Raw genomic sequence first — 13,155 nt, 5'->3', positions numbered from 1 at the left:
GAGGGGAAAGAAATGACCAGCCAAAACTGAGACATCAACAGAATAATTAGCCCAATCATACAAACAATTGACTTTTTCACAGGTCTGTTGGTATTTGCGGTCCTCTGTCCATATTTCTGAGAGTTTTTGTATTTCATTTGGGAAGTTTTGTGTTTTGTGGAGTGACTTTCAACTTCTGAGGGCCTGGTAGCAAAGGTGTCATAGAAGAATATGGTCCAATGACAGCATTTGTTTACGTTTACTTCCAAAAGGAGGTACTCATGTTAGATCTCAGAAGACCTTAAACTTATATTTTGGGCCTGACCACATGTTATTGTCCCTTTTCTTTATCTAGCTGGGGAAAAAGAAACCCCATACAAAATATGAGGAATCCTGGCTTTGCCTGTGTCACACATGCCATTAACCACGGGTACATGTTGTCAGCCCAACTCTGCAGAGGCTTGCTGCTGTAATTTCTGTGAATGTGTGAGTGGCCCATGGATTTTACTGTCTGTAACACTAGTCCAGTGAGCACTGCATGGTCACAGCCCTCAAGGTGTACAGCACACTCCTCCAGCTATCGGTCTGGCTAGTGTTTAGGTTTATACTGTGGAGTCCACAACTCTTTCTGAGCAACCCAACAGTAAGCAGCGCATTTGCCGGGCTGAAAAGCCTGAGACTTAACTCAGGTGTGTGAGCCAGGACCTGGATAATCCAGCAAGAGGTCCTGGGCTGACAAGGCTGAGCAGCGGATGGGCACCATAGTGTGGTTGGGAATCCTCTCCTGGGCAGGGCCTGGCTATGTTGGACCATTGTCTTTTTCTGGTTTTCTTGCTTGGATTTTCTGTCTAGATAAACCAGGGTCTAGGGGAAAGAAATGTTCTTAGTTCTTGTCCTGATGTGGGGTTAGAGCAAGAACAGGATGTCCTTGGAGATGTAAGGAGACACCAACATCTGGACAGTAAAGCACAGAGTTCAGATGGAAACAGGATTTAAGGCACATCTCTCGTATGTGCTCACAGCACAAGGCTCAGCACTGTGGTGCCTAGGTCTGCTTGTGAATTTGCAGTCCCACAGAGGTGGGATCCATGGCATCACAGTCAAGCACCTACTTGGAGCTAGTGGTGGAAATTCCTCTGAATTGTCAAGACTGGGATATCCTTCCCGTTGTCACTGGCCAAATGGAGGTGCCTTTATCCACAATTTTACCACAGCTTTGTAATGTGTATTTTTGAGATCAGTTCACCTCCTTCTGCCTCAGTTTCTTGCTTTGTAGAATGGAGTGAGTGATGTTTATCCATTTTTAATGAGTTCTTTGGGATTTAAGATGACTAACACCTTATAAATGATTACTTTTTTAATGCTCTCTATAATTTTAAGATTAGGTTTCTCTGATTTTAAAGGAAATAAGTTTTGAGAATTTATGAGTAAAAGCTATTAGCCAATATCAGATTTATGATAAAGCCATATGTACAGTGTTCTGTTTACATAGGCATGCTTATATCCTCTCTCAGATGTTTATTGCCAGACTTTAAAGTTCTGCCCATTTTCTGTGATTTTTTTAATAAGCACACAAGGCAGAAGCTCTGAAGCATTAATAGACAGATCCTCTATCTCTTTCATGATATGAATATTTACAGAAAGATACGGGCGAGAATAAGATTCTGTGAGTTACACACTAATAGGAAATGCCATCAGTTATAGACAAGGCATGCAAGATTATTATAGACAGTCTAAGGGTAAAACCGTGTAAGGAAAGACACATTCTTTATGCCAGGACAGCTGGATCAATTTTAGTTTTCTGATAAGCATCTTGTGTGCAATTGATTTTGTTTTAATCTACTATAGAAAAAAAATGCTTCTAGACGGAAACCTTACATGCCAAGTTTCCAGATTTCAGCCTGAAGCAAATGTTTGCAAGTTTTATAACATAAACACTGCCTAACAGCATAAGCAATCATCAGAAACAAGTCACTGGTCGTTGAAGGACTGCATGGAGTAAAACCTTCTGTACAACTTCATTAGGTAGTAATCTGGACAAATAATTTAAACCAACAAGGTTTTGTATATGCTGTATTCACTAGAGAGATGGAAATCTTACTGATACAGGCTTCTGCTACAAATGCATTGTACTCACTAATGATTGTATCCTCTCTGCATACTAGCGAAGTGAGAAAATACTTTTCTAATTTTCCAGACAAGAAGGGCAGTCCAAGACCATGGTGTCAGAGATCAGGTTATATAAGTCCAAGTTTAACGCTTTTTTGCTATATCATTATTTCTTCTTGCTTGGTTTATGTCTCATGCTAAGCATTAGATGTACCTTATTAATCATTTTAAAATGACCTTAGGCACTGAGAATCTGTAAAAACTAGACAATACTGGTAAGGAGAGCAATGGAGAATTAGGGAGCCCAGTAGATACGGATTCAGCTCCTGTCCTTGCCGTGGTTTCTCTGAATGTCTTCAGCTCAGTCTGTTCACATGAGATTTGGTGATGGAAAGTACGAAAGAATGAAACAGGAAGGAAAAAGTAAAGGTAAACTTGCAGAAAAGATTGATCTTATCTTTGCTTAGATGTTTTGGGTGTTAGAGGTAATGCTCCTCATTTTTAAGAAAGTACTTTATGAAGTTAAGATGTCTTACATCTTCCTGGGTGCTGACTTTCCCTTGGTGGCAGAGAGAGGCTGCAGATGTTGGCAAGATTTATAAGATTCGGATAGGCCATGATGGGACAGGCATTGGGGATGGCTGGTTCCTGGAAAGTGTCACGCTGAAGCGGCTTGCCACCAAGACAAAAGAGTCTGATAAAAAGAAGAAGAAAAAGAAGTCTGATGAGGAGGAAGAAGAGGAGGCCAAGGCAGAAGAAGCAATGGATGTCTATACGTTTGTGGCGCACCGTTGGTTGGCTAGAGACGAAGGAGATAAGGAGCTTGTGGTGGAGCTGGTGCCTGATGGAGAATCTGACCTGGAGGGTAAATATCAGAGGGAATGTGTGTGTGTGTGGTTACAGCAGTTGTATAAAAGTCAATAATCACACTGTGGTGCTTTGTAGGACCATTTATGGCCTCCCAGACATCCCATTGCCTCAGGCATCCAGTGTAGCTTACACTGTGGTTTGGTTGATCAGCTCTGGAGGGGAAGAGGACAGTGGTTAAACTAAGGCAGAGGATGGATGAGACAGCCTGAAATGGGACTATCCTAAAGGACTTTTATAGAATTCTCCAAGGCTTGTCTGGGGCATTTAGGTCACAAGTTTGACAAGTTACCACTGTGACTGGGAGTTCAGCAAGATATATAACTATTTATATGGTTAATGACAAGGGCTGGAGAAAGACAGAGCTGCTCACGTTTTAAGATAGATTCAAACAAACTCCAGGCAAAGTCCTTCTTAAAGCTGACTGTGTCCGCATATTTGGGCTACATGCTTTCACGGTGAGCCATGGATCTGACAAAATATGGCTATTTCTGGGCCCCTCTTGATCTGCCTTTGCAATTTTACTTGCAGAGAATACATATGAAGTCCGTGTTCTCACTGGGAGTGTGTCAGGGTCTGGGACGGATGCTAATGTCTTCTTGAGCATCTATGGTGTAGGAAGAGGAGACACGGGTGAGCGCCAGCTGAAAAGATCGAATAACTTCAACAAGTTTGAAAAGGGACAGGTAATGCATGAACTCAACTTGCTCAAGCAAGCAGAAGGCTGGCAGATCTCTCTCAGTTATCATGCTGGCCATTCATTACAGTCTCTTCTCTGCAAGGCTTGGGTTTTTCAGCTTAAAGCTCAGATGTGTTTTATTTTTTAAATATTATTTAAAGCAAAATGCCTCAAAACCTTTTCCAGGGGAAATTCATCTGAATAATAATCTGAACACCAATTCTACATTGGAACTACCTTTTCCATTTGCTTCTTGTACACATTCTGGTAGTAATGTTTCCTTCCAGGAATACTTGAAAACCACAAACTTTAAATTAATATTGGAGAGTATTTGTGAGGCAGCTCAAGTATGTCGGTATTTAGATTGCAAATATGATTCTAAATGTTCTACTCAACCAGTCAGGGAATAAAAGCAATATTACATGGTGTGCTATAATTACATTATAATCCAATCCAATTAAACGGCGTCTCTTGTAGATTGAATATTTGCCATAAAAATGTTTATGAACAATTAACAAGCTACTACTATAACCAGGAATTGTTCAAGGAATAATTTTGAATAACGAAAATTTACGGAAACAATAAGCAGCTGTGGAAAACTTGCAATCACAAAAAAGAGCCTAAGGTTGTTAAATAAGCTGTTAGCTGTGATGTATGAGCTTGGCACTGGTGAAACTGCAACCTGCACATGGTTCTTCACTCGGTGGGAAGAGCTCCAAGCTGCAAATGTAACACTCTCTGCTCTTGGGAGTAGAAACGCAAAGTCTACGAACAAGTTAATCACATTAAGATGTTTAAAGTATTATCATAACAAGGACCATCCTGTCACACTAACACAGCTAATAATCAAACCTCTTGGTTGTAGTAAGTGACAAAAAAAAGAAATTCTGTGGTTTGAAAAAAAGCACATGGAGGTGTGCAGGAGAGTTTCCGTGGAGTCGATATGTTTGTGTCCAGTTACACATTCAGCCTGGGGGAGAATACTAAGCCTGAAAGGAATGAGATTTAGAAGTGGTGAGTTAAACCTAGAGGAAGCTGAAATGGGCATGAGGTAAAGAAGGGAGTGAAGAGTTGTCCAGCTCCATGGCTGTTACTGCCTTGTAGGAGCCAAGCGTGAGTTTTAATGAGAAAGGTCACAGCTCTGTAGTTATTTTAGTACATCCACCCAAAGAATACAAGGGGGGCACTTAGAAACACCTTTTGTTTTAATGGGAAAAAAGGTTGCCCTTGGCCATTTACTGCCTGCCTTTCCCCCTTTCTGAGAAACACAGTCATTTGCCTCTTGCCCCCTGTGCAGGTGGATGTGTTCACCATCAAAGCCATTGACCTGGGTGAGCTGAAGAAGCTGCGTATCCGCCACGATAACACTGGTGCTAGCCCAAGCTGGTTCCTGGAGAGGGTAGAGATTGTTGACCTCAAGGAGAGCACCACGTGAGCAGCCTGTCGCACCCTTTTCATGTGGTCAGAAAAGGCGACACGTTCTCAGAAGCCTGCAGAACTGCTGGAAGGCAGAGGAGATGCAGAAGGGCATCGTCGTATCTCCTCACCAATTTACAGGGAGCAGGCGTCCTTTGGGAGCCTTGTGATGATTGTGCTGTTATACTGAGTGTGGGGCCGTTTTGGGGTACCTCTGTGGGGGGTTTTGCTGTCCCAACATCTCTGCAGTTTGGGAACCAGCAGGGTTTGGAAGGAAACCTCAGCTTTTCTCTGTTTCTCCTGGGAGGGACTCTCCCTCCTGAGGAGGTCTGCTTGCAGACCCTGTGCTCATATGTTTCCTTTCAAGTCTCCGCTCTAGAAGTTCCTGACCTCACATTTAACTTGCCTTTTGTACCTAACACAAAGGTCTGGGCCTAAAGCAAGTCCTGATTGAAGCAAACTCCCATGATTTTTACAGACAGCTGGATGAGCAAAGCCTAGGCTGTTTAAAACCTGAAATACAGGCTTGTCTTTGAGCAGGAACCTGCCTGAAGTCACATGCTTAAAAGTTGCACAGTGCTCAGGTGGGCGGTGCTCCTAAGGACTTCAAGATGGGTCCAGTCTTCATAAACATAAAATGCCTGGGAGACTGGACGTTCCCTTGAGTTATTTAAGTTTTTCTGGGAGTGAAAACTAAAAGGAATTAATCATATGGAGCTGAAGGTTCAGAAACAGTACTTCTCAGTAAGTGCTCACTAACCTATTTATGGATTTAGTTACCACAAAAAATACCAGAGCTCAAGGATGAAAACAGACATATTGTTCAGCTTTCAGTAACCTTGTTTTTTTAAGTAGCCTCTGATCTGTGCTTGTTTATGTTATTAAAGCCTGTGAAGTCCTGTGTAAGTGCCGGGTGCTGCTGTCATTCTTGTAGGTATTATTTTCCATGCCAGCGGTGGTTAGCAGTTGAGGAAGATGACGGTCAGATTGTCAGGGAGCTGGTCCCAGTGGATGAAGCATTTGTAAAGAAAGATTCGGAAAATGATGGCCAGTCTCTTGCAACGCTGGGCCTGGAACAGAAAGGTTTATGTTAGCCTTGTATTTCTTCCAGTGTGGGGTTGAAAAAGAACCAGGTTACTAACATTGCTGAGGGCATTAGCAGTTAACATTTACTGGGCTGTGAGTAATTCTGTCCCCACCATGAAGTTTTCAGGTGTGAATGAAGTGCGAAGTGCATGTCAGCCAGTGAGGGGTGGACACTCCTCATTTTTAGTTGATTTAATCACTTTGCAAGAATGGACCCAAAGTGAGAAAGCTAGGAAGAGGGATGACATGTTCAGTCATCATTTCTCAACTGAAATGCACATTTGTTGTTAATATCTAAGGCGTAAATCCCAGCCATTTCACATCATGGACTGGAATGGTTAAACATTTCAACATGAAACCAAGCAGAGAACAAACATGGCCAGAAAAAGGAAAGGGACCTAAATTTGTCTCACTTTCCATCTTGCTGCTTATGTCCATTGTCCTCCAAAATAACTTCATCTGTCTTGTACATAATTTTGCATGGTAACCACAGAGCAATGACACACTCCTGGGTCTGATGCTGAAAGGTGCTGAGTGCCCAGCACTTCCATTGGCTTCACTGCAAGTGAAGGGTCTTAAACTCCCCCTCAGATGCTTTTGAATACATGAATAGTTTCCACAAATTGGATAGCCAACAAATTGTCGCAAATTGGAGAGCCCTGTTTCAGAAGGACCTTCTGGCTGAGCAGCATCTTGGAAATATGGGAGAAAGGTGCCGATCTGGAATTCCTGAGTAGGTTTTCACAGCACAGTGAAGACTATATTAGACTTTTTCACAATTTTTATGAGTTTACTGCACTTGTTAGATAATGGTGCAATAGAAACCTCCCAAATGATGCTATTGTGAAGGGTGTGTTCATGAATATGAACTGCATATGTCAATGTGCACATACTTTCTGGTATGCATTATGTGCACATATATTCTTTGGTGCTATTAGAATAAAGGGGGAGGGGTGTTGTGGTTTTTTTTTTTTTTAAATGAAATAACATTATAGGCAGAGACAGATTTGAAGAGCTTTACAGATTCCCAGGAAGCAAATGGGAAGGCTTGAGCACATTTCTTATCTGTAGCTATTTAGACAATGTACTGAATGACTGGAGCAGTAAAAGACTCTGCAACCAGATAGCCCTGCTCACCCCAGGAGCTACCACAGCATACAATAGGAATTAGAGATTAGAACGCAGCTGTAACTGGTCAAAATAAAACCCAAACCAAACACATATACAATGAAATGTAGAGTTAATTCCTGCTCAGACTTCACACTCTTAAATTAAGATATTTTATCTGACAGCTAAATCAACAACATACACTGTGAAAGTGAAAACCGGGGACAAGAAGAATGCTGGGACAGATGCCAATGTTTTCATCACTCTCTATGGAAGTAAAGACGATACAGGTATGGCTTCATGTGATGGAACGGGATAGCACCTCATTGCTGGATACCTGAAAACACAGGTCATGGTTTCCTTTTGTTTCCATTATACCCATTTCTCACTCCTTTTTAGTACAACGTCATGTTCTCACTGTCTCCGCATACTTCACGGTAACTGGGAGCTGCTGTAAATCACTGTCGAACTTTGCGATGCTGATTTGCACCAGCTGCTGATCTAAAGGCTTTAATTTCAATTATAGAAACAGCACAGTTGACTGGGACTGCATTACTGAGTAGTGAATACAGTCAATGATTTGCTTTCCTCAGCAATGAATCAGCATGCTCCTGAAATCCAGCTCTCCTCTGCCTCTTTGAGTGGCCCAGAAGTATTTAATCAGCTGATGAGCAAATCCTCTTGGAAGCAGTCGAGCTGTGTGTGCGGTGACTGGGGCGCCTGTGAGAGTGACAGGGAACTGATGGGTAGGACCAATTTCTTTTGCTGTGAACACAGCGCAACAGATTCGACTGTGTCGCTGCCAGAGGATCACTCAAGAAAGGAATGATGTATATTTTGGGTGTTGATACAGGTTTGGGTTCAGAGGGAGGGACGCAGCTCAGATCTTGAGATGAAAAGCCATTTTTTACATTTTAGCCCCCTCCCTCCTTCCACTGTTGACATTCCCAGAGGATTTGTTTCACATGCTGAACAATGTCCTTTTGCATTGCCACAACAGGGATAGTCAGCCTAAAGGCCTCAAAGATCAACAAAAACAAATTTGAGCGTGGGAAGGTAGATGACTTTACAGTGGAGTCTGTGGACATTGGAGACCTGAAAAAAATCAAGATAGGCCATGACAATAAAGGTAAGATAATCTGCTTTGTAATGTAGTATTTCTAGTGCGTTAGGCACATTGCTGTATAAAATAACCTGCCTCCAACAGCCCAAATGTAATTTACCTTTTGGTGACAGATCCTTGCTGTCACTTTGGCTGTTGCTGCAACTATCTTTGCTGCTAATACCATTCCCATGGCTGTGGCAATGAGAGCACAGTAGTGGCAACTTGCAGGTAGCTTTTCAACCTCTCCCTCTCTGCAAGAGGTTCTTTGGTTTTGCAGCCACATCTTTAGAGAGTTTTCTCATACATCACCAAACCTTGTATTTTTGCTTGTCACACTTGGGGCCTATAAACTTGTCTCGTTTCTTTATCAATATTTTTCTTGTTTTGACCATCAAATCTTGGCTGCTTTTGAGACATGACTGTGTCTCTACTACAAACAAGGGAAGCAGTGGAAGGACACATGAATTCCTTCACTATGGAGCACCAAGGGACTTGTTTGTTGATAACTCCTCTGTTTTATTACAAAGGCAAATTAATCCAAGTGATGGAGTAATTAGCACTTCCACATGCACATCTTTAACCTGAGGCATATAGAAATGTAAAGCACATTAGCTCAAACCTGGACAATCTCTTGCCATGATCTTTATGGCATCTATTCTATTTTTCCATTGGCAGAAGAGAGGAAGATTTGTTTCTCAGGGGTCTGGAATGCAATGATTCATCAGCTGTTGTCTGTAAAGGCTTTGTGGTAGGTTATTCACTGTTATCTCTCCAACCACAGGTAATTCAACTGGCTGGTTTCTGGAATGGGTGGAGATTGATGCCCCATCACTGGGACAGTGCCTCAAGTTCCCTTGTGGCCGTTGGCTGGATAAATCAGAGGATGATGGAGCCATAGAGAGAATTATCTTCCCTGCAGAACTGCAGACAACAGAGTATATCCCATGTGAGCAGAATGCCATTTCCCCAGGATACACTCATCATTACAAAAGATAAAATCTCACTAGCTCATGCAGTTTTATAGGCTTGGCCTCTCCCTTGAATTGGCTTTGAAAAATTTATGAATACATCACTTGCCAACTATTCCAATTACTACGAGAAGGTTCCTCTGGGCGCTCTAGACTAACATTTCCTGTATTTGTCAAATCATTAAAAGCCCTGTGGCTGTGTATGATTGTCTTTTTCCTCCCTCTTGCCCTGTCATCTCCAAGTCCTCAGCCTATTCCAAGCCATCTTCCTTGTCTCCAGTTTTCCTTTGATCTTGCTCCATTCTAATATTGCCATTTCTGTTATCAGAGCAGACAGTTTGATCTTGCTTCCAAGCCTTGGTTCTCCCAGTGCCTTTGGCATTGCACCCCCCTCTCTTGCCAAAAGATCCTCTTCCAGAGTTTCTTCAGTGGGGTGTTTTTCTGATAGTGTTGCACCAGTCTCCCTCTTTTAGTGTTCTCCAATTTACTCTTCACGTCACTCCCCTCTAAATTAATGTTTGGGGTAAACCCAGTGTCTTTTGGAATCTCCTTCTGAGTACTAAGCTTATAATTTTCGAGTCTGCTATGACACCTCAAACTGTTCTATTCAGACAACTTCTTTTTCTGTCTCCAGAATATCAAGTATCAGATAATATGACTTTCTTGAAATAAATGACTGGAAACATTATTTTGCTTATTCTGTAGCCCTCTCTTTCCTTTTTCACATGTGCATCCTTGACTGTGCAGGGAACTCACGGCCCTGGGACTGTATTTGACTTGTCCCTCCCTGATCTGCTTCATTTCAAGTTGTCAACAAATATTTCCTGGCCCACGTTCAGGGGACTATAAGAATTGCCTTCTCCCTTCATTAAGTTAGGTGCCACAATGGTGAGGGATGAGGTTTGGAACCTGAGAATTGATGTCCACCCCGTGCCCTGCCAGGACCTTCCTAGGTGACTCTGAATAAGTGATAGGTCACACCAAAGCTGTCTCCTACCTCACTTTATCCCTCGTTGTATGCATTGTTTGTATCAAAAGCCTTACATACTGCAGTTCCTTATTTTTAGACATCAAAAGTTAGCGCTGCCCAATCTCTCTTTTGCTGCCTTAGTGTTTCCTTCTTCATAAGTAGCTGTGAAAATAACCACACAGAATATTATCAGCTGCTTTAGCTCCTTCTTTTTTACTGTCAACACTGTGGTTCATGTTGAAGGTCTCCTTCCCACTGGCCCTCCAACATCCAGATCCTCACATCCTGCAGCCAGTAAGTTAAGATCAACTTTCTTCTCTGAAGACCTGCCAACGTCGTCTCTTTGAGCCTCCTCCATGCTTTGACCAAGCTATTTTTTATTTCTCAGGTCTTACTTTCTTTACCTAAATTGTCTGGAGCAGAAGAACAGATACTCTTTGCTCCCTTCCTCGCTTTTATCAGTTAACTGGATGACATAATAATCTTTGCATCTGAAAAAAAAATGGTAGATAGACATAGTAAATAAATATATTCATAGGAATGAATATAACCCAGAGACCTTGTACACGCTTCTCATCAGTTTTTTCCATGTTATCCTGGTCGATATATATTTTGATGGAGATGTTGACTATACAGTTTATTAATGTCCCTGCATATTATAATGATTAAGTGTTTCTGGCATATCATGCCTTTGAGTACATAGTTCACGTAAACCTGATTTTTGTCAAGAGTTCCACATTCAGCCTTTGAAAATAATCAGGTGTCTCTGGCAAAAAGGTTGCACCAGCCTCAGTGTCAGCTTTGGCTGTTTCACCATTTAAACCATTCCCCACTGTGCTACTTCCTGCATTCTGATTTCCTGACTATTAACCTGGGGGTTTCAGTTTGCCAGAGGTAACTAAAACGGTTTGATTTGTTTTATGATGACTCGTGCCAGAATTGTTTCACACCGAACAAACGATAAAAACATGTCATTGGCAGTCCAATTAAAATCATCCCTGTGGGGATACAACTTTAAAAGTGCCATGTAAATGAAATGGGCGTCTGACAACTGAAAGTTGTGCTGCTAGTGACCTTGTTACGGTGCCGCTTTGCTGATTCAGTTCTAAGCTGATGTTAATATTCAAGCAACAAGAGCAAGCACCACGAACTTCAGCAGAGAAGATAATTTTTAATTCATAATGCATAGCATGTGATTTTTGGTCTCCAGGATTTTTTTTTCCCCTCTTACATACTGGAGAAATTATTCCAGTTTACTTGCAGCACAGCAGAGAAGATTTCATTGGGCTGGGCAGAAAGAATATTAAGTACCTCCAGGCTGACTCTCCGTAGAAGACTTCTTCATCTCTGTTCTCCTGAGAGCTGTACTTAGAGAGCCTGGGTTTTTAATGAATGATTAGTCTCCAGTACGCATAATCAGAGTTACTCCAACAGTAGCAGATATGGTGCCAGAAACTTCTCTCTACCGTAACAGAGATGCTGAATCTGAAATATAGCATGATGTGCTGTAGTGTAAATAGCAAAGATGGGTCAAGTCACTGCAGTGTAGGCCGATGCAGATGCCAAGCAGCTGAGAAGATTGTAGTGAGGGATGGGAAGCGGTGGGAGCTGGGATGGTGACATATGGGAGAGGGATGGCCAGCAGTGGGTCCTGGAGATAGTGCTGGCTGTGTAAGACTGTGCTTATGGGTAGTGATGTGGACTACAGGGATTGTGTCTGCTTGCAGCGGGAGAAGTCCCTGGAGGTAATCAGTGGTGTCCAGGCCTCACCTGGTATTTTTCATGTAAAAATTTCAGAAAGGATTTTGTCCTGGTTTTGGCTGGAGTAGAGTTAAGTTTTCTTCTCAGTGGCTAGAACAGTGCTGTGCTTTGGGTTCAGGATGGGATTTGGTATGAGAAGAATGCTGATAACACACTGATGTGTTCAGTTGTTGCTCAGAGATCAAGGACTCTCCAACTCCCCATGTCCTGCCCGTGTGCAGGTGCACAAGAAGCTGGGGGGAGCACGGCCAGAGCACTGGACCCAAACTGGCCAGTGGAATATTCCAGATCATGTAACGTCATGCCCAGGATATAAAGGAGGGGTGGATGGGAAGGAGGGGGGTTCTCTCTCACTTCCGGGATTGTGACTGCAGGATCTTGGGATCGCTGGCTGGGAACAGGCTGGGTATCAGTTGGTGGGTGGTGAGTGATCGCATTGTGCATTACCCCTTTGTACTTTCTAGTATTGTTATTGTTTTGTTTTATTTCAAATATTTGAAATATTTTATTTCAAATATTAAACTGTCTCCCTTTACCTTTACCTGGGCAGGTGGAGGGTAGGTGAGCAGCTGCATGGTGTTTGGCTGCCAACCAGGTTCAAACCACGACAGATTTAAAGGAGAATAGGGATACATTTCAGTTTGCCAAATGGCACACCTGAATTTACATATCCTCATGACAGTGGAGTGTCTGAATTACCGTTGTCATCAATAAATCTTTGGTCATTCACAGAGGGTGGGTTTGGAGAATGATTCAGCTAACCCAGAGGAAGGTGCCTACATTTGCTTGTTTGACTCTTCAAACCCCGTTGACTTTAGTGATTACATCTGGAGATGTACCCACCTATTTGTTGTGCAGACATCTGAACACAGGTTTCTTACTCTGTGAGCTAAACATCATCTCACCTTGGAAACTGAGGATATTCAGCAAATCTGTAGCAGAGCCAGGAACAGAGCCCCAGTCTTATTCCTGGGTCAGTCTTGTTCCTGAGCAAGTATGAGTCACACTCCAGCAGGACTCAGGCCTGAGAAGCTGTGAAGATAGAAAAGAACAAAAGGAGGCATCAGATTTTCAAGTCATGGAACATTCTGGAGAAACCAAGGGAACA

At 42.5% G+C, this 13,155-nt stretch overlaps 1 protein-coding gene across 1 annotated transcript in view; it reads left to right on the top strand.

Moving 5' to 3' along the window:
* The window catches only part of LOXHD1 (lipoxygenase homology PLAT domains 1), a 131,474-nt gene that overhangs the window by 55,800 nt on the left and 62,519 nt on the right, over positions 1-13,155 (top strand). The window contains exons 19-26 of the mRNA XM_074813690.1: positions 2,659-2,763; positions 2,821-2,953; positions 3,487-3,641; positions 4,932-5,065; positions 5,985-6,133; positions 7,429-7,533; positions 8,244-8,372; positions 9,130-9,294. Of these exons, the coding sequence (XP_074669791.1) occupies positions 2,659-2,763; positions 2,821-2,953; positions 3,487-3,641; positions 4,932-5,065; positions 5,985-6,133; positions 7,429-7,533; positions 8,244-8,372; positions 9,130-9,294 (1,075 nt within the window). The remainder of the gene's footprint in view (positions 1-2,658; positions 2,764-2,820; positions 2,954-3,486; positions 3,642-4,931; positions 5,066-5,984; positions 6,134-7,428; positions 7,534-8,243; positions 8,373-9,129; positions 9,295-13,155) is intronic.

The sequence above is a fragment of the Strix aluco genome, chromosome Z (assembly GCF_031877795.1).
Source record: "Strix aluco isolate bStrAlu1 chromosome Z, bStrAlu1.hap1, whole genome shotgun sequence".
In the NCBI taxonomy this organism is placed as follows: domain Eukaryota; kingdom Metazoa; phylum Chordata; class Aves; order Strigiformes; family Strigidae; genus Strix; species Strix aluco.
The sequence above is the reverse complement of the archived record's forward strand: the minus strand, read 5'-3'. Positions and strand labels throughout refer to the sequence as shown.